The sequence below is a fragment of the Polypterus senegalus genome, chromosome 9, assembly GCF_016835505.1.
Source record: "Polypterus senegalus isolate Bchr_013 chromosome 9, ASM1683550v1, whole genome shotgun sequence".
NCBI classification, from domain to species: Eukaryota; Metazoa; Chordata; class Cladistia; order Polypteriformes; family Polypteridae; genus Polypterus; species Polypterus senegalus.
In genome coordinates this window covers 30,088,349-30,107,169 of record NC_053162.1, presented here as the reverse complement: position 1 = coordinate 30,107,169, position 18,821 = coordinate 30,088,349, and the positions used below count along the sequence as shown (strand labels likewise).

At 39.1% G+C, this 18,821-nt stretch overlaps 1 protein-coding gene across 4 annotated transcripts in view; it reads left to right on the top strand.

Moving 5' to 3' along the window:
* The first annotated feature begins 281 nt into the window (after positions 1–281).
* The window catches only part of cdk5rap2 (CDK5 regulatory subunit associated protein 2), a 172,594-nt gene continuing 154,054 nt past the window's right edge, over positions 282–18,821 (top strand). For 3 of the 4 annotated variants that reach the window (XM_039762824.1, XM_039762822.1, XM_039762821.1), the window contains exon 1: positions 282–486. In XM_039762824.1, coding sequence (XP_039618758.1) covers positions 434–486 — 53 coding nt within the window. In that variant the 5' untranslated portion in view covers positions 282–433. Of the gene's footprint in view, positions 487–620; positions 644–18,821 lie in introns of those variants that run through there. The other variant, XM_039762823.1, reaches the window with a different exon arrangement.

The window sequence follows — 18,821 nt, the reverse complement described above, 5'->3', positions numbered from 1 at the left end:
ACGTGTCTCACAGTAATACAATGATAGTAACACTACACGAATACAACACCAATAAGAATGATAGTAAAACTACACGAATACAACACCAATAAGACAATGTACATCGGACTTTCATTCGACAAGCGCTATTGTCACGGCGTAATTCCAGCAGGGGCCACTCGCCGCGCGCTTTACGAGTTGCGGATGTAGCGCTGCGCCCGCGCGTTAGAGTTGAAGCACCGCCCCAAATAGACTGACGGGCACTTTTAGGAGCGAATCACTGTCTTCAGATATGTGGCGTATACAGTTGCTAAAATGGCGGCATTAGTAAGTGCTTTGAATTTTAACGCCTCAACGAAAGTTTAAAATAGCCTCATCAAGCGGCAGCAGTATTATTTACGCATGGAGACAGTGACTGTGTTTTCGGATTAAAACGAAACGGGATATTGACGCCATGGCCTCTGTAGGGGGGGAAGACGTCACGCTGCCGCTGGATTTCAATGCCTGGTATGAATTTTTTTGTTCTGTTTTTGTTTTGTTTTTGTTATCGGTGTAACTCTCTGAGTCTCTTTTGAGCTTTTCTTTAATATTAGGACACGCGGATATCCGGTGTTTATTACGTGTTCGCAGTTGACTACATTGATGTACAGCTTACAATGTGTGTGTAAGTGATGAAACAGTAAATTGATATTTAACAAAATGTGCTGTTTACATACTTTGTGTTATGTTGTAATTGGTAAGTCATCGACTGGAATATAAGATGCTATTGTGTACTTTAATTTTAGCAGTAATACCAACTGAGAAGCGGGTGTGATTAACTATAAATAGGACAGTCAGGTTGGTTAAACTATCCGCCCCTCTCCGTGTTTCGGTAATAACGGGACTTTGCTTGGAGGTCCCGGTGGTCACTACTCGCAGTTCCTTCTGTGGTACCGAATGATAGTTCTAACCACCCGTAGTGTTAAATAACGCGTTCCATTAACTGCGAGAACGGGCTTCTGTTTAAGCAATTGGTTCGAAGGAAAATGGTACCCGTGCGTCTGACACCCCTTCTAGTTGTTTTGCAATCTGTTAGTGCGCTTTGTATATCACTGTTGTTTCGATGTCGATAAAGGAAAAATATAAACAAGTGAGAGTTCAGAATTTTTAAAGTAAACCAGTTAACACAAAGACAAAAATAAAATATTTCATTGGCAGCAGTGATTTGTTACAATTAAAAAGTACCAGGAATAAAAACTGCAGCCACAGTGAGACTCGAGAATTGGAGTTTGACATCCCTGTTGCGGATGTTTATTATAACTTGTGATCTAATGTTCTTGATAAAATGGCAGTTTTCTAAAATGTAATTGGGAAGTACACAAAGTCACCATTTGCATGACTTTGCCGAATTAGTGAAAATCGGAATAAATAGAATTTGCAGTGGGGTTTATTGTGTGCTTTGTCACAGCTGTCTCCCGTGTATGCAACATTGACCCCAAAACTAATGGTAAAAATTGAGCTTTTGTTCAGTTAAATAGTGAATTATAAACCTAAAGACGCTAGGGAAAGTGCGTATAAGCTGGAAGGCCAGAGACAATCCTGTACACAGAGGTGCGTGGGAACCAAAGTCAAGTTGTTGATGGAGAAGCCTTGACAGCTTTATAAATATCTGAATAAGAGATTGAATTAACTTGGCTATTGTCTTGCATGATGGAAATAATTGATTCTTTTGTCCAACTTTTTATGCTCTTGTGGTTATTTCCTAGCCACTTATTTCAAATAAACAAGAAAGTGAACTGATAAACTGTACCCCTTGCATTATCATTGCTTTAATCTCGATTAATGGTTACAAATTATATATGCATCCCAAAAGTGTGAGGCCCAAGGCTTAAAGACTTACTGGGATTTTTTTTTTCTTAACACTGAAAATAATGCCTTGTAAGTTCCCTTTTGTGCCAGGCAGTCTGTTTATAGGTTTACACACTTGGTATATTTGTGTATGTGTTCTGTGACTTTATTACACACAGCATGTGACACCTAATCATCTTGCAAGCTGATACTGTATCTTAGCACATGTATAGTTGCAGAGTTAGCCAGTTTGGATAAACGCTTCTGCTAAATTATTCAATATGTATTTTTTTCTTTAGTGATTGTTGTGCTTGCTTTATTTATTTATTTTTTTAACTAAATCATCTGTTTACTTTTGCTCTGTAGTGCATCTCTGTTGCTGTTCAGTAAGTTTACCAACATTTCTCATAAACTGATAGAAATGTAATGCAGAACGAACAGTTGACTTGTTCATGTGAGGTGCAGTGTCAGTAACTTAAGATGCGGCACAAGATAGCTGATACAATTGTTATGCTGAAAGTCAATATGAGAACTGCCAGGTGGAGTATGGTAACAAATGCAATAAAAGCTGTTATGGTTTGTGTTAAGCTAATTAAAATGCTTCAATAAGATTACCACATGCCTTAACAGGTGAAGTTATTCTATATAATACAGATGTTGGTTTGTTTCTACAATAGTTTATTCTCATTTATGGAGCAGTTATCCTTTTCTTCTTGTAGGCAAGACAACATAGATAATCATGTCAATAATTTACAGTAGATAAATAACGGCTAAATAACGTGGATATGTATTACGCAATATACAGTGCCCTCCACATTTTTTTTCATGATTTACACCTCTGATCCACAGTTTAAAATTACAAATCAAACAATTCAGACGTGATTAAAATGCACATTGCAGACCTTAATTTAAATCTATTTACATACATTTCGGTCACACCACGTGGGAGTTTTATACATGATCCCCCCAATTTTCATGGCACAATTGATGTCACAGGTGTTTGTGATTACTTGGGTGTGTTTCATTGGTTCATTAGTGTAGGCATAAGATATGTAGGCTTGCTTCGACATTTGAGTCTGTAGTTGCCATTGCTCTCTCAACATGAGGGCAAGAGCTGTGCTAATAAAAGTCAAAGAAGCCATTATGAGGCTGAAAGACAAGAATAAAACCATTCACAACATCTGTAAAACCTTAAGATTACCAAAATTGACTGCCTGGAATATCATTAAGAAACAATGCACTGTTGAGCTCAGTAATTGCAAAGGGACTAGTTGGCCAAGGAAGACCTCTACTGCTGATGGCAGAAAAATCCACACTATTGTAAAAAAAAAAAAGTCTTGAACACCTACCAGACAGATCAGAAACAATCATCAGTAGGTGCATGCTTGTGTGTGTGTGTGTGTGTGTGTATGTGTGTGTGTCTTTGGGACGACTATGCACAGAAGACTTGATGATAAGAAATACAGAGGCCACAGTGCAATATGCAAACCACTAGGGCCACAAAAACAGGATGACCAGATTATAGTTTGCAAAATAGTATTTATAAGAGCCTGTAGAATTCTGGAAAAAGGTTGTCTTGTGGAAAGACGAGACAAAGATGAATCTATATCAGACTGATGGCAAGAGCAAATTGTGGAGACGAAAAGGAACTGCCCAAGAACCAAAACATACCGCCTCATCTTTTAATCATGGTAGTGGGTGTGTTATGGCTGTGCATGTATGGCTGCCACAGGTCCTGGCACAATGAATTCTGAGGTTTATATAAACATAATCTACTCAAGTTCCAGTAAATGCCTCCAAACCCATTGGACGTCGCTTCATCTTACAACAAGATAATGATCCCAAATGTACTGCTAAGGTAACACAGTAGTTTTATAAAATTACAAATTGGAAAATTCTTGAATGGCCAAGCCAGTCACTCGATTTAAATCCAATTGTGCATGCCTTCCATATGCCGAAGAGAAAATTAAACCCCCTGCAGCAAACAGGAGCTGAAGACGGCTGCATTAGAGGCCTGGTAGAGCATCATCGGAGAAGATGCTCTGCTCCTGAAGGTATCTATAAATCGCAGACTTCAAGCAGTCCTTGCATTCAAGGGATATGCAACAAAATGCTAAATATGACTGCTTTAATATACAGCATTATGCAGAAGTTTGAGCCCCCTTGCTTAAAATGTCTGTTACTGTGAATAGCAAAATATCACTAAAAGGCATAAAGTTAAAGATGACACTTCTTTAATATTTTAAACAAGATTACGTTTTTATTTCCATCATTCACAGGTACAAAATAGGAATCAAAATCAAATCAAGTGTATGTTTTTATTCTGTAATAGTAACAATAAGAGCAGCACACTACTCAAAACGGTAAATCTAGGAAGGATCCGGAATTGAACCCGCAAACTCTTTATTATGAGTCAGCAGTTCTTACCTCTGCACCAGCCAAGTGGTTGTGTCGGCATCGTACCCTAACCCGATTTCTTTTTCTTTTTTTTTATGTTCTTGAATAACAGTGCACTTGTTTTGTTATACTTGTACCTTTTGTGAAAGTGTTTATTTGATATTTGGACATCAGTCTTCACACATTATGCACTTCATGTCAAAAATCTTACCGTTAGTACTTTAACATGAAAAGGTTTCTGTTTTAGCTATGTGTTCTGGCTGCACTTGGGTCCTAATCTGGGATCCAGAGTTGGTTTGTCATGTGGTGGGTGCAGCAATGCGCTGTATCAGTGTGTGCTCCTAACCTCCTCCTCCTCCTATGTGTTCAACATTTCTTGCCTCACATTTCCTTTCATCCTACATTTACCCAGATCGTTGTATACACGGAACACACATGAAATGCATGTGTTCCAAATAACAAAATATTATTTGCCCTGTACAACACCCAGATAAACATACTTGAGCTGGGAGAACTTTTTGTCCGACTTAAGCTGCGGTGCTGGGATATGGGCGGTGGGTGGTGATGGAATAGCAGGCTGCTTGTGCTGGTTGACACATTTGCAAAACAAAAGACTCTAATGGAGACCTGCAAAGGAGTTTAAGTTGGCCCAGGATTACGACTTTTTTCGTAGGCTTCAGGGATTCTAGTGTTAAAGGAAAAGGACAGGGAGAATGTGGAGCTGTGCGATACAGTATATCAGAGGTGGGTAGAGTAGCCAAAAATTGTACTCAAGTAAGAGTAGCGTTACTTCAAAATAATATTAAGTAGAAGTAAAAAGTAGTCATCCAAATAATTACTCAAGTAAGAGTAAAAAAGTATTTGATGAAAAGACTACTCAAGTACTGAGTAACTGTTTGATCGTAATAAACGTTTTATTTTTTAGAAATGTTGTAATAAGACAGACAAATATATAAAATAACTAGCACCAGCGTTGCCAGGGAATCCATTACCGGTGAATTTCCCAAATGAAAGAAACAGAACATAGAAATAGAACAAACAATTTTATGATTGCCATTTTATTGTAAGTTCCTCCACTCTGGATTCTGTCTGCTGTGGCGTTTCAGACGTCCTTGAAATTGACTTTGTTGTGGCATCTGAAGTGGACCTTCCAATTCTACATCTTTTTTTCGGTGGCATGGGTATATTAGCGACAGGCCAATTATAATGTGTTAAATGGTATTACGTACGGAATAAGCACCACAGTGAGATGAATTTACGTTGTTTTGAACACGTCAGAAAGCGAACAAATAGCACCAGTCAGTCTGAAAGAGCAACACTGAAATCATACTGTGAGTTGGACCGATGCTGCATTTGGGGAAAATGGTGGCGGAAGGATGCTGTCTTTTTAAGGTGAGTCTCTGTTCAAACGTGCTTGCATATAAGGGACGTTGGGGAAAGAAATACTGCACTATCAGTGCGTGTGGGAGTGTGACGTGCGGAATCGCAGGTGTGTCAGCTGGTCACGTGCACTGGGTCGTTCATGTTTCACATCCATACGGCAGTTCCTCTTCACCCGATCAAAGCAGTCGGCCTTCTCATACTTGGACACTTCCGCCATTTCTTAGCAATTTAAAGAAACATGGGTGAAGAGTGACACACAGAGACCAAAGCTGCCGCTAGATGGCGCTGCGGTGCACGTCTGTTGCAACGTGTTGCCATCTTGTCGATGATAAGTATGAGGAAGTGTGCCAAACATTGTGTCGGTGAAAAGGTGCCCTGCGGTTCACCACGAACATTTTTCCGAATTAAACATACCCCATGCGCTTCTCCTGGTCACAAAGGAGCCCCATCCCCAGTTTGTTGGCGATTGGACGCCCGGTGCAGAATTTTATGGCGGACATACAAACAAACATACATACACATATCGACTCTGCTTTATATATTGGACTAGCAAAATACCCATGCTTCGCAGTGGAGAAGTAGTGTGTTAAAGAAGTAATGAAAAAGAAAAGGGAACATTTTAAAAATAACGTGACATCGATTGTCAATGTAATTGTTTTGTGACTGTTATGAGTGTTGCTGTCATCAAGGATTAGATTATAATTATTTCTTTCAATCAGGTTCGTATTTGGAGGATGTGTTGTGTTCAAGTTACATTCCGTGTTTGTCAACCGTTGTAAAGATAACAGGTTTCATTCATCGATTCCTTTCTTACTGCATCAATAAACAGCTCGTCTTCCTCTTTATCTGAGATGTGACACACTGCATTCACGGGTTTATTTTACAATGTCTTCCTTTAGCTGGACATTGACTTTTTCCACCGTGTGCTTTGTTTCCGCAGTAGCTGTACTTCTGAATATGCTTGTATGCGTCACTCGCTTCATATTCTTTTGCTGCCTTCTCAATTGTGTAGTGTGGTTTTTGTTCAGCGCTCTTTGGAGCTGTTGCTTTTTGTCTGTGTACTGCGTTCACAGTCAGTTCAAGTGAGCCGCTCGGTGTACATGCATCGAAGGTTCTCAGCTGTGCTTGTGCTATCTCGTGCAATGTCCACGGCTTTATTTAATGATAGCTAAGACACGGCACTTAAAAGTTTCTCTCGCAGTTTCACTGAGTTTGTGCCAAACACCACCCTGACCATCTCATCTTCATCTGCATAAGCACAGCCCTTCACCTGCGAATATTTAGCGGCAGAGTGTTTCTATTGGATTGCCGCTGACAGACGGCCTTATATGGGCATGCACTCAATTACGTGGGAGGCATGACGATGAGGGACGTAACTTCGCCTCACACGGCGACCGAGCTGCAGGCTATGGCTGGTATATATGTACATAACTAGGTTCCAGTTATGACCGTTACACGTAGAATGAAACCTGCCTAACTTTTGTAAGTAAGCTGTAAGGAATGAGCCTGCCAAATTTCAGCCTTCTGCCTACACGGGAAGTTGGAGAATTAGTGGTAAGTGAGTCAGTCAGTGAGGGCTTTGCCTTTTATTAGTATAGATGTGCAAATTCTGCTATTTCCAAATAATAAAATAAAAAATAAGTAAAAATAAATAACATCTTTACAAAATAACGATGCACAAATAACACAGTTCCAAATCTCAGTTTTTCACAACAAAGCTTTTGAAGCCAATACCTACAGTAGGTAACATGTATGTTTGAACAGTGCAAACTACTTAGTGACAAGATATACTGTACACTGACAGTATATCACAGCTGATAGAAAATAACATTAGAACAAGGCAGCTTGTGCACGTACAAGAAGTCTCACTTTACCTTGACTGTCTGTGTCTGTGCATGTTTGGTTAAAACGTGCTTATTCTTCACACAGTTAAGTGATGTGATGGTTAAGCTTCAGCAGGAGTTGGCTCTCATTTTTCATGTAGAAGTAGAATCTTGGATTGCGAGTAACTTGGTTTGCAAGTGTTTTGCAAGACGCGCTAAAGTTTTTAATACATTTTTGCACCCCAAAACACAAAGCTAAGTTTCAATACTTTAGCTACACCATCTTTATTCAGCTTGAAACAGGAACAGCGCCGTTATTTGTTGTAGCGGGATCTGCCACTCTCCTATACACTGACATGGCAGTCAGGCAGGGTCATGCCCAGGTTAGTGGCCAAGTAATACTGTGCCCTGCACATTTATAATATTCCTTGTTCCTTGTATCACCCACCAACAGCAGGTGCTTATAGCATGACCGTGATCTTTTTGGATTCGCTTTTACGGCAAACTGCTACAGCACTGGGTGCCTGCGGTTGCTTCTTCCGCATGTTGTCCCGTTCGGTGAAATTCCACATGAGTTTAGAAACTCGCTCACACCAGCCATGATTCTTTTCAAAGGTAAAGTGCAGGTTAATTTGTTTTATGTATTTTTACTTTATATTTTGTATTAATCATTTTTAATATGAAGAGTTTTGGGTTGTGGAATGAATCATATGAGTTTCTATTACTTCTTATGGGAAAATTCCCTTTGATATACGAGTGCTTTGAATTGTGAGCACATTTCCGGAACGAATTATGCTCACAAACCTAGGTTCCACTTGTATTCTTTCTTTCCCTTCAGCTGTCTATGAGGAGTTTGTGTCGCTATGCTGCCATAGTTTGTGTGTTGTCATGTGACTGCATGGCTACGTCTGATTTGTGAAACAGAGCCATGTGATTATTGTTGCTACGTCTGATTGGTGAAACAGTCATGCAGTATATCCACTGGCAAAAATATAGCGTATCTAATGGGGAAAAAAAGTAACTATTTGAGTGTTGCCCAATATAGTGGAGTAAGAGTAGTGTTTCTTCTTCACAAATGTACTTAAGTAAAAGTAAAATGTATGGTGCAGTAAAACTACTCTTAGACGTACATTTTTTTTAAAAAAGTTACTCAAGTAAATGTAATGGAGTAAATGTAACTCGTTACTACCCACCTCTGCAGTATATAAGTGTATGCAAAGAATGATCAGTGAATTGGTGGCATGTGTATGTAACATTTGGCTGTATTGTGATGATTTTTTGATAAAAAAAATTGATTTTTAACATGGGGTGGCTCCTTTTTAACTCACTTTTTTCATGAAGCTTGTTGTTATCTTTTGCTATTTGCTTGCGGTGCTGTTATTGATATGCATATGGCTTCAGAGGGAAAATAAAGTTTTGGCTGAGCAGTTTATTTTTATGGAATTCAAGTGACATTTGGCTTTACAAGGTGAGGCACAAAAATAACTGGACTGGGCTTGTGGCTTTCCTGGAAAACTATGGAGGTAGGCAAAACGTGAATCAGAGAACTATATCCCCTTCTACACACACTCTCAAACCACCGACTGGCTAGGTATATCCTGTGAATAGCCCTGCCAGTATTTGCACAACAATCGCTACACAAGTTGCCGCTATAATATTGGGTGAAAAAATCGAACAGCGAATCCATCATCCAATTTCTCGTGAAATTGATCAAAACGGCCACAGAAACTTATGAAATGATAAAAACCGTGAACAGTGATAACAGTTTGTCTTGCACACAAGTTTTGGAGTAGCACAAACATTTCAAGGAAGGACAAGAAAATGTGGAAGACGTTCAATGCCCAGGTCGAGAGGGGGGTGGGTGATTCACCAAGAGAACGCTCCTGTACACAATGCTTTTTCTATAAAGCAGTTTTTGACTGACAAACTTTCTTGACCTCGATCAACCTTCCTATTTGCCCGATTTAGCTCCCTGTGATTTTTTACTTGTTCCCGAAAATCAAAAGTGACCTGAAAGGAACACCTTTTTCTTCAGTGGATAAAGTGAAGATAGAAATAGCAAGCCTGTTGATGATCCTCAAGTAAGAAGACTTCCAGCACTGTTTCAATCAATGGAAGATACATATGGAGCGGTGTAGAGATTGGGAGGCGGAGTATATAGAAAGTGACTAGGGCTGCAACTAATGATCATTTTTGTAGTCGACTAATCGTTCAATTTTTTCAACAATTAGTCGATCAGTCACTATTTCATGTCTGACTATTTTGATGCCTGCCACCTGTGGTTGCACATCCTGTTCTGGGCTCTAGTGCATGTCTTACCTTATCTGCTCACGTCTGTCCACCTGTGAATGTCACCCTGATGTCTCTTCATTAACACAATTAAAATTAATAATAATCAAATTAAAATAACAAGTGAAACATATGAATTAGAAAATAATCAGATGTTTTATATTAGTGTTACCATCACAATAAAAAGAAATACATTAAACAATACAAAAGTGCACATAGTCTTTAAACAAAAAAGTGCATTTAACTTAACCAAAAATGGCCACTGGTATGTCTTAAAGTTTATAAAAGATTCAGTTCATATATTCCTGATTGCAGTGCAGGAACTTGAGCATTTCCACATGCTCTGGTGTGAGGCTGGCTCTCTTCTTTGAGACAATGTTCCCAGCTGCTGAGAAGAGACGTTCAGAAGAAGTAGAGGTAGCAGGAATACAGAATGATTTTGCAGACAAAGATGTTTTAATCATCACACTCTCTGAAGGAAAAGTGTTGTAGTTTATCACATCATGTATTATATTATTCCAAAATAAAAAATAACGGACTAAAATATGTAACAAGCTAATTACTGATATACTCCAAAACACAAGTTACCTAATATTAGTTAGAGATGGTTTACTATTCATATGAACTCAAATATTATGCGAAAAAAAAAGAAAAAAAAAAAACTAGGACAGCTCAGCTACTCCTGTTCACTCGTTTACTATAGCTCCAAAAACGTTTGCAACATAACTGAAATTATATTCACTTAACCCTTAAACCGCTGCAACTTGCTAGAACCGGTTTCCAGTACAATTTGGATGCATGCCGAAGCCGAGTATATGCGGTGACATACATTCATTGAACTCTGCAACCAGCGAAATTTTTTTCTCAGTGCAATTTGCCAGCAGGCAGCGGGCGAGTATATTCGGTGACGTACATTAATTGAACCCCGCAACTGGCTATGTTTTTTCTTCACAGAGCAATTTGGCAGCATGCCGGAGCTGATTAGTCGCTGCCATACATTCGTTGACCAGCCAGCTCATGAGCACTGCCGGCACTAGATGAGCCTGCAACCATCAGAATTTACCTCTGTGTGTTTGCGTGCAGGCCAGCCAGTTCAAGTGCAGTTGGCTCGGTGATTTACTGAATTTGACTTCAGTTGCACCTTGAACATATAATAGATTGTTACAGTAGTTTTTTTATAGTTTTTACAGTTCATTTGCAGTGTGTAAAATGGTCAGTGTTGCAGTAGTTGTGATGCTTTTTGCATTGGAAAAAAAAAAAAATCTGTTCCATTAAAATTTCACATTTTCTTTGTGAATTGTGACGTTTACTTAAAAAGTGTAGCTAAAAAGTATGTGGCATCCAGGGGTGCATTAACTCCCAAGTATGTGTCGGTTTAAGGGTTAACTATCATTGTCGAAACCTTTATATACACATTATAGTACAAACAGCAATATTAATACATGACACTAACTTTACTCGCTAAAACAGCTCCAGGATGCTTGCGTTTCAGATGTGCATTCAACTTTTTTTTTCTTTTTCAGTGAAGTGCTCCCACACTTTAGAAAGTTTCTGTCTCAATTTTTTTCCATCTCCTTCCCCCTCCTCTATCCGATTCGCCATTGCAACCACGTTTGTTTTCCTCTACGTTCTTCTCCTCAGACATTCTTTTTCATGGTTGGACTGTGTGCAGTATTGACAAACAATAAAAAACGATACTGCCCCCAGGCAATGTGGTTCTTTGTGACTGGAGCGTCTATTGAAGTTACAGTTTATCACGCATCGACAGTAAAAAATGCGCGTCAAAGTCATTGATTACGTGGAGTAATTGTTGCAGCCCTAAAAGGTGACAATGTTTAGAATGCTGTAATTCATCAATAAATATATATTTTTTTAACCAATTATTTTTGTGTCTCGCCTCATATTTCTCCCCTTTTGATAAGAAAATAGCCAGCAGTGTACAGGTGCTGGTCATAAAATTAGAATATCATGACAAAGTTGATTGATTTCAGTAATTCCATTCAAAAAGTGAAACTTGTATATTAGATACATTCATTACACACAGACTGATGTATTTCAAATGTTTATTTCTTTTATTTTTGATGATTATAACTGACAAATAATGAAAGTCTCAAAATCAGTATCTCGGAAAATTAGAATACTGTATTGTGAAAAGGTTCAATATTGAAGACACCTGGTGCCACACTCTAATCAGCTAATTAACTCAAAACACCTGCAAAAGCCTTTAAATGGTCTGTCAGTCTAGTTCTGTAGGCTACGCAATCATGGGGAAGACTGCTGACTTGACAGTTGTCCAAAAGATGCCCATTGACACCTTGCACAAGGAGGGTAAGACACAAAAGGTCATTGCTAAAGAGGCTAGCTGTTCACAGAGCTCTGTGTGCAAGCACTTTAATAGAGAGGCGAAGGGAAGGACAAGATGTGGTAGAAAAAAGTGTACAAGCAATAGAGATAACTGCACCCTGGAGAGGATTGTGAAACAAAACCCATTCAAAACTGTAGGGGAGATTCACAAAGAGTGGACTGCAGCTGGAGTCGATGCTTCAAGAACCACCACGCACAGACGTATGCAAAACATGGGTTTCGGCTGTTGCATTCCTTGTGTCAAGCCACTCTTGAACAAGAGACAGCATCAGAAGCGTCTCGCCTAGGCTAAAGGCAAAACTACTGCTGAGTGGTCCAAAGTTCTGTTCTCTGATGAAAGTAAATTTTGCATTTCCTTTGGAAATCAAGATCCCAGAGCCTGGAGGAACAGAGGAGAGGCACAGAATCCACGTTGCTTGAGGTCCAGTGTAAAGTTTCCACAGTCAGTGATGGCTTGGGGTGCCATGTCATCTGCTGGTGTTGGTCCATTGTGTTTTCTGAGGTCCAAGGTCAACACAGCCAAAGTTTTAGAGCACTTCATGCTGCTGACGAACTTTATGGAGATGCAGATTTCATTTTCCAACAGGACCTGGCACCTGCCCAAAGTGCCAAAACTACCAGTACCTGGTTTAAGGACCATGGTATCCCTGTTCTTGATTGGCCAGCAAACTCGCCTGACCTTAACCCCATAGAAAATATATGGGGTATTGTGAAGAGGAAGATGCAATACACCAGACCCAGCAATTTAGAAGAGCTGAAGGCCACATCAGAGCAACATGGGCTCTCATAACACCTGAGCAGTGCCACAGACTGATCGACTCCATGCCACTCCACATTGCTGCAGTAATCCAGGCCAAAGGAACCTTAACTAAATATTGAGTGCTCTACATGTTCATACTTTTCATGTTCATACCTTTCAGTTGGCCAACATTTCTAAAAATCCTTTTTTTGCATTGGTCTTAATTGATATTCTAATTTTCCGAGATACTGAATTTGGGACTTTCATTAGTTGTCTGTTATAATCATCAAAATTAAAAGAAATAAACATTTGAAATACATCAGTCTGTGTGTAATGAATGATTCTAATATACAAGTTTCACTTTTGAATGGAATTACTGAAATAAATCAACTTTGTCATGATATTCTAATTTTATGACCGGCACCTGTAATTATTTGAATGGAAGGTGCTAAGAAAACTTTCCAGCACTAAATGCAGGTTGATAAATCACATTAGACACAGATAAAGATTTTAAAGTAGCATGATACAGAACAGAGACTGCAGCGCTGTCTAAGGGGGAATCTTGTAAAATCCATTATGCAATTCACAGGGATTTAATCAGTCATAGAAGCAAAATAATACGTTTTAGCATATTGTGCTTTAGTTAACTGAAAGCAGCAGAAAATATAGCACTGAGTTAAGTTTGGAGCTAATTATAATGTCCTCCTTTGACGTATAAAGCTTAAAGACAGCTTATCCCCTTTCCTTTTTTTTTTTTTTTTAACAGAGCTTATTAATGTGTATGCACTAGAGTGTACATTGCAGTTTTAAGGTACAGGTTTGCTTGAGGTTCTTAGAATGTATATAATTGTAATGAGAGACTGAGACCGTTGCTGTATAGCTGCTGAACTCTGGAATCTTCTTTCTTCTAATACTATGGAGGCCCCTTTGATCTAGCCATATAAAATAAAGGTTGTTAGAGCATTTCATGCTGCTTTTGGTATTGATATTTAATAATTGCACATGTTGTTTCATTTGGGAATTAAATCACCATTTTTTTTTCTTTATGCCCTGTGGTAGTGTTTGGCATAACTTGGTGGACATTGCTGATAATGGGTTGATTATCAGACTTGTTGATATTCTGTTGCAATTCTCCTTTGTTTGTGTCCTCAGCCTAAAAACAAAAAAGTGTAGTATGTGCATATTTGTTGTTGCATTGGTGTTTTTTTGTTTCAACACAGTTTTCTTTTAATTGACACATTTCAGGTTATGTTTAATATCAAATTGAAGTGTACATGTGTAAGACAGGTTTGTTTGTATTGGCAAATTTCTCAAAGTGTAAGGTTTTTCAGCTTTTTTTTCTTTTTGGTAACAGTGTTGTCTTGTCATTTGGCCAATGATACACTTCAGTTAAATGAAGTGAAGCCATTGCTAGTAATTTTATAAAAAAGGAAGCGGCTTACTGTGGTAGAACGATAAATGTAAAACAAAAGCCTATTAAATGACTGTTTAGTAAAAGCCCCTCTGCAAAGAGGATGGCATGCTGGTCCAGTGGTTAGAACTGCTGCTTAATGAGGTACGCATCCTCAGGTGTTGCACAGTGTGATTAAATTGCAGTTGTGACGTGCATGTGTAGGCCCTGTGATTGACCATTGCTTGGGCCAGGGCTGCTGCTTATCTTGCATCTGATGGGCTGGGCTCTAGACTCCTGCAATCCTGAAATAGATCAAGTGAGTGTGCAAAATGTTATGTTGCGTTATTATGTAGATGTGTTGATAAACGCATTTAAATTATAGGTGCCAAAGGATGGATAGATCAACCTGCTATTAAAAAGACACTTTGTAACTATTATATTAAAAAAATAAGTTATTTTCAAATTAATTCTTTGTAATTGATGCCTAAGTACTTAATTTACAGTAATCCATTTCAACTTTTTTTTGGCATTGCACTTTTAACTGAGTTCTGGCTCAGAACACTTTAACAAGTTTTATAGCTATGATGCAAATGACATCAGTTATATACACAAAAATATAAATGAGGCTAAACACATTAATACAAAGTAAATTCCATTTGGTTAACATAACAGGGAGTGAGATCTCCCTGGAAGGATGGATGGAAAGATTTCTGGCCAGAGCCAAGTGGATTCAGTTGTGATTCTACTTGTTGGACAAAATGAAATACAGTACATAAAGGCAGACTGCCAGTTTTCTCATTCATATTTACAGGTTTATGTGCCGAGAGGAGGTGCAGGAGTAACAAGGTGAATTAACAATCAGTTTTAAAACAATCAGTGATGTCCCTTAGATGTTGGACAGTTGTTCCTTTAGCGATAGGGAGCCAGTTAAATTTTGAAATTCATGCTAGTTAACAGCTTTGGAATGAAAGATAGAGCCATAGTATTTTACAGATAAATGGTATGCTACTTACACTTGCTAATTGCTACCTTTGTTGGTGATTAAATGGTAAATAAATTGCATTCAATAAACAAACAAGCGGACTCTGGAAGATGTATTTTTAAATCTGGTGCAGATAATCTGAAAGTTGGTAGCACAGCAACTACACAGTTGATTGAAACCAAGAAGTCCTGGGCTTTTCAGCCTTCCCTAATAAGTTGGCTGAGATGTGGTTCAAGACGGTCCAGCCATCCCCACTCTGAAAGAACATTCTGTATACAGCGTTCTCCCTAGCGTCTTTTGTAAGACATTTGCAAGATGACAGCCGCAGATCTATAGGAACAGGAAGATTTAATGATCTGCAGAGATGGCAAGGGACGAGTGGGCGGGTGGTCAAATATTTTAGAAGCAGGATCACAAATGGAGAGGGAAGAGGCGTGGCGGGGTGTTGCCGATCACTGGATGCTGAACAAGCTAATGGGGATGAGGAGAGCGGATTTCACAAGCAAAGAGTGTGGGGAGGTGGGTGGGTGAGAGGGGGCTGTACATGCTAATTGCGGGGGCGGAGCGGCAGTTCACAAGCAAAGAGGATGTGGGGGTGGACTAGCAAGAGGAGGACTGCTGTGATATGTTAATAGAAGGTGTTACAAACCTATAACACCTTCTATTAGCATTCAGGATTACAATGTATGCAGAGTCAGTGTAAATAATAAAATAAAAGACTAGTGGAACCAGCCTGTCAGATATCAGGAAAAGGGTGCCAGGAAGTGATGTCTGTCTCTGTTCTCAGTGTCAGTGCAGTCTGTGTAGTGTTGCTAAGTATACAGCTGCTCTCTTCTTGTTCAGCATATAGAATATATTCATTCATTCAGTTAGTTTTTTAACCCTTAAACCGCCACATACTTGGGTGTTAATGCAGCCCTGGACGACAAATACTTTTTTGCCTTACTTTTTAAGTAAACGTCATAATTCACAAAGAAAGTGTGAAATTTTAATGGAAAGTAGTTTTTTTCCATACAAAGAACATCACAATTACTTTATCATTTTACACACTGCCAATGAACTGTAAAAACTTCAAAGAAAAACTACTGCAACAATCAAATATTATATGTACAAGGTGCAACTGATGCCATTGATGAAATTCAGTAAATCACTGAGCCAACTGCTCTTAAACTGGCTGCACTCAAGCGCACAGAGGTAAGTGTTGATGCTTGCAGGCTAGTCTAGTGCAGCAGCTGAATCCCAGAGACAGTGAAGCTTCAGTGCTGCCGAGGTTGGCAGTGGTCATGAGTTGGCTGCTCAACGAATATACGGCACTGACTGATCAGCTCTGGCGTGCTGGCAAATTGCTCTGTGAAGCGACTATAGCCAGTTGTGCATTCAATGAATGTACGTTGTGGAATATACTTGGCCCCTGTGTGCTGGCAAATTGCAATGAGACACGACTATAGCCAGTTGCAGCATTCAATGAATATACATTGCCGAATATACTTGGTTCTGGCATGTTGGCAAATTGCAGTGAGAAACAACTTTAGCCGGTTGCGGAGTTCAATAAATGTATGTCGCGGAGTGTATGTCGCTGCATATACTTGGTTTTGATGTGCTTTCAAATTGCACTGGAAACCGACTTTAGCCAGTTTCAGCGTTCAACGAATGTACTTTGCCAAATATACTCGGCAACAGTGTGCTGGCAACCGACTGACGCCGGTTTAAGGGTTAAGCATTAGGTGTGTTCTGCGTGCAAAAATCCTTGTAGCACTCAGTGTGGTTCCTGTTAAAGTGACATCCTCTGCCATTTTCATATTTGCTCATACTGAGGGTTTAAAGTGACCCCATCTGCTGTTCTTATTTGGACCTGTGTCCATATTGCAAAAAGTGTGCAGAAAGCCTTGCAGCACACACTGTTTTGTCACTGAATTGCTGAGAGTTTTGCCTTTCCTTTTTTTGTTCATATCTTGCTCTGCTGTAGTACAAGTGTGCATTGAATATCCAACAGGCTCCCACTTTCCCAGTCAAAAGTCTTATTCATAGGTACTTTTCATTTTTTTCAAACGTTTTACCAACGTGAGTTAAAAAAGTGTTCGGAAAACAACACTGCTCAGTTATTTCAGAAAAGAGACGCTACAAACTAATGAAGGTGCAGCATCAACTCCTGATGTGGCAATTTCGGACAAAGACATTGCAGAGGCTGGTCCATCAGGGGAAATCTCTTCAGAACACACTCTGCCAATTGATAAATCTAAGCACCGCTTATCTGGCATAAACAAACAATGGTTTAAAGATTTTGATTGGCTAATGGTCAAAGAAAATGGTATGTGGTGCTCATTGTGCATGAAATATTCAAACAAACACCCCCTAAGGAGGGAGTTACCTTGGGTAAATGTGCCATGCACAAAAATTCAAAAGGAAAGCTTGCTGGACGATGAAAAAAGTAAAATGCACATTGAGTCTTCTGCTGACCTTTTAGGTAAGCGTGTACTAGAGCAAACTGGAATCTGTCAAATTGAAAGATCTGTATCTGTGTTAAATAATTTATAGAGAGAGATGCCTTTGTGGGAGCTTTAAAATGCATGTATTGGTTGGCAAAAATTAAGTTGAAAAGCTGTTGGAACACTGTAAAGAAATGGGTTGTTCCTTTTTACAACATCTCAATGTTGGTAAACGGGCACATTACACCTCTGAAAGAATAATGCAAGAGCTGCTGGATGTCTTAGCATCAGAAATAAAGTCTAACATACTGAAAAATATACACGCTGAAAATTGTTTCAGTATTCTGTGTGATGAAACCACAGACATCTCGGTTGTAAAACAATTATTTACATTAAAAATGTTTGCCAGGCCACTAAAGAGGACAGAATTAGTTTTGTATTAATCTGCAATATGATTGATGGCAAAGCGGAGGCTATAACCAACACTCTGAGTGAGACAATCAATCAATCAATCAACATTTATTTATATAGCACATATTCATACAAAAAATGTAGCTCAAAGTGCTTTACAAAATGAATAGAAAAATAGAAGACACAATAAAAAATAAACACAAGTCAACATTAAATAACATAGAATAAGTAAGGTCCGATGGCCAGGGTGGACAGAAAAAACAAAAAAAAACTCCAAGAGCTGGAGTAAAAAAATAAAATCTGTAGGGGTTCCAGCCCACGAGACCGCCCAGTCCCCTCTGGGCATTCTACCTAACATAAGTCAAACAGTCCTCTTTGTATTTAGGGTTTTCATGGACACTCTAGGCTTGAAAACTGGTAATCTGGTTGGACTAGGGTCAGATGAAGCGGCTGTTATGATTGGGAAACAGAAAGGTGTGGCAAAACTGCTTAAAGATAAAACATCTGGATTCTTGGTCAACTGCCACTGTGTAAACCACCGATTGGCCCTTGCAAGTGCCCAAGCAGCAGCTGCTGTACCTTACTTAACAAAACTGAACAACATCTTAAGACAGCTGTTCTATTTCTTCCAAAATTATTCTGCTAGGATGGCTGGTTTAACGGAAAACCAAAATATTCTGAACATTCCTCAGATTAAGCTGAAAATGGCACTAAAATGGCTGTCTCATGACTCTGCAGTACATTAACTATGACATGATGAGTGTCATAGCTGTGGTGGAAAGAGAGGCTAGAGAATAAAATGACATCA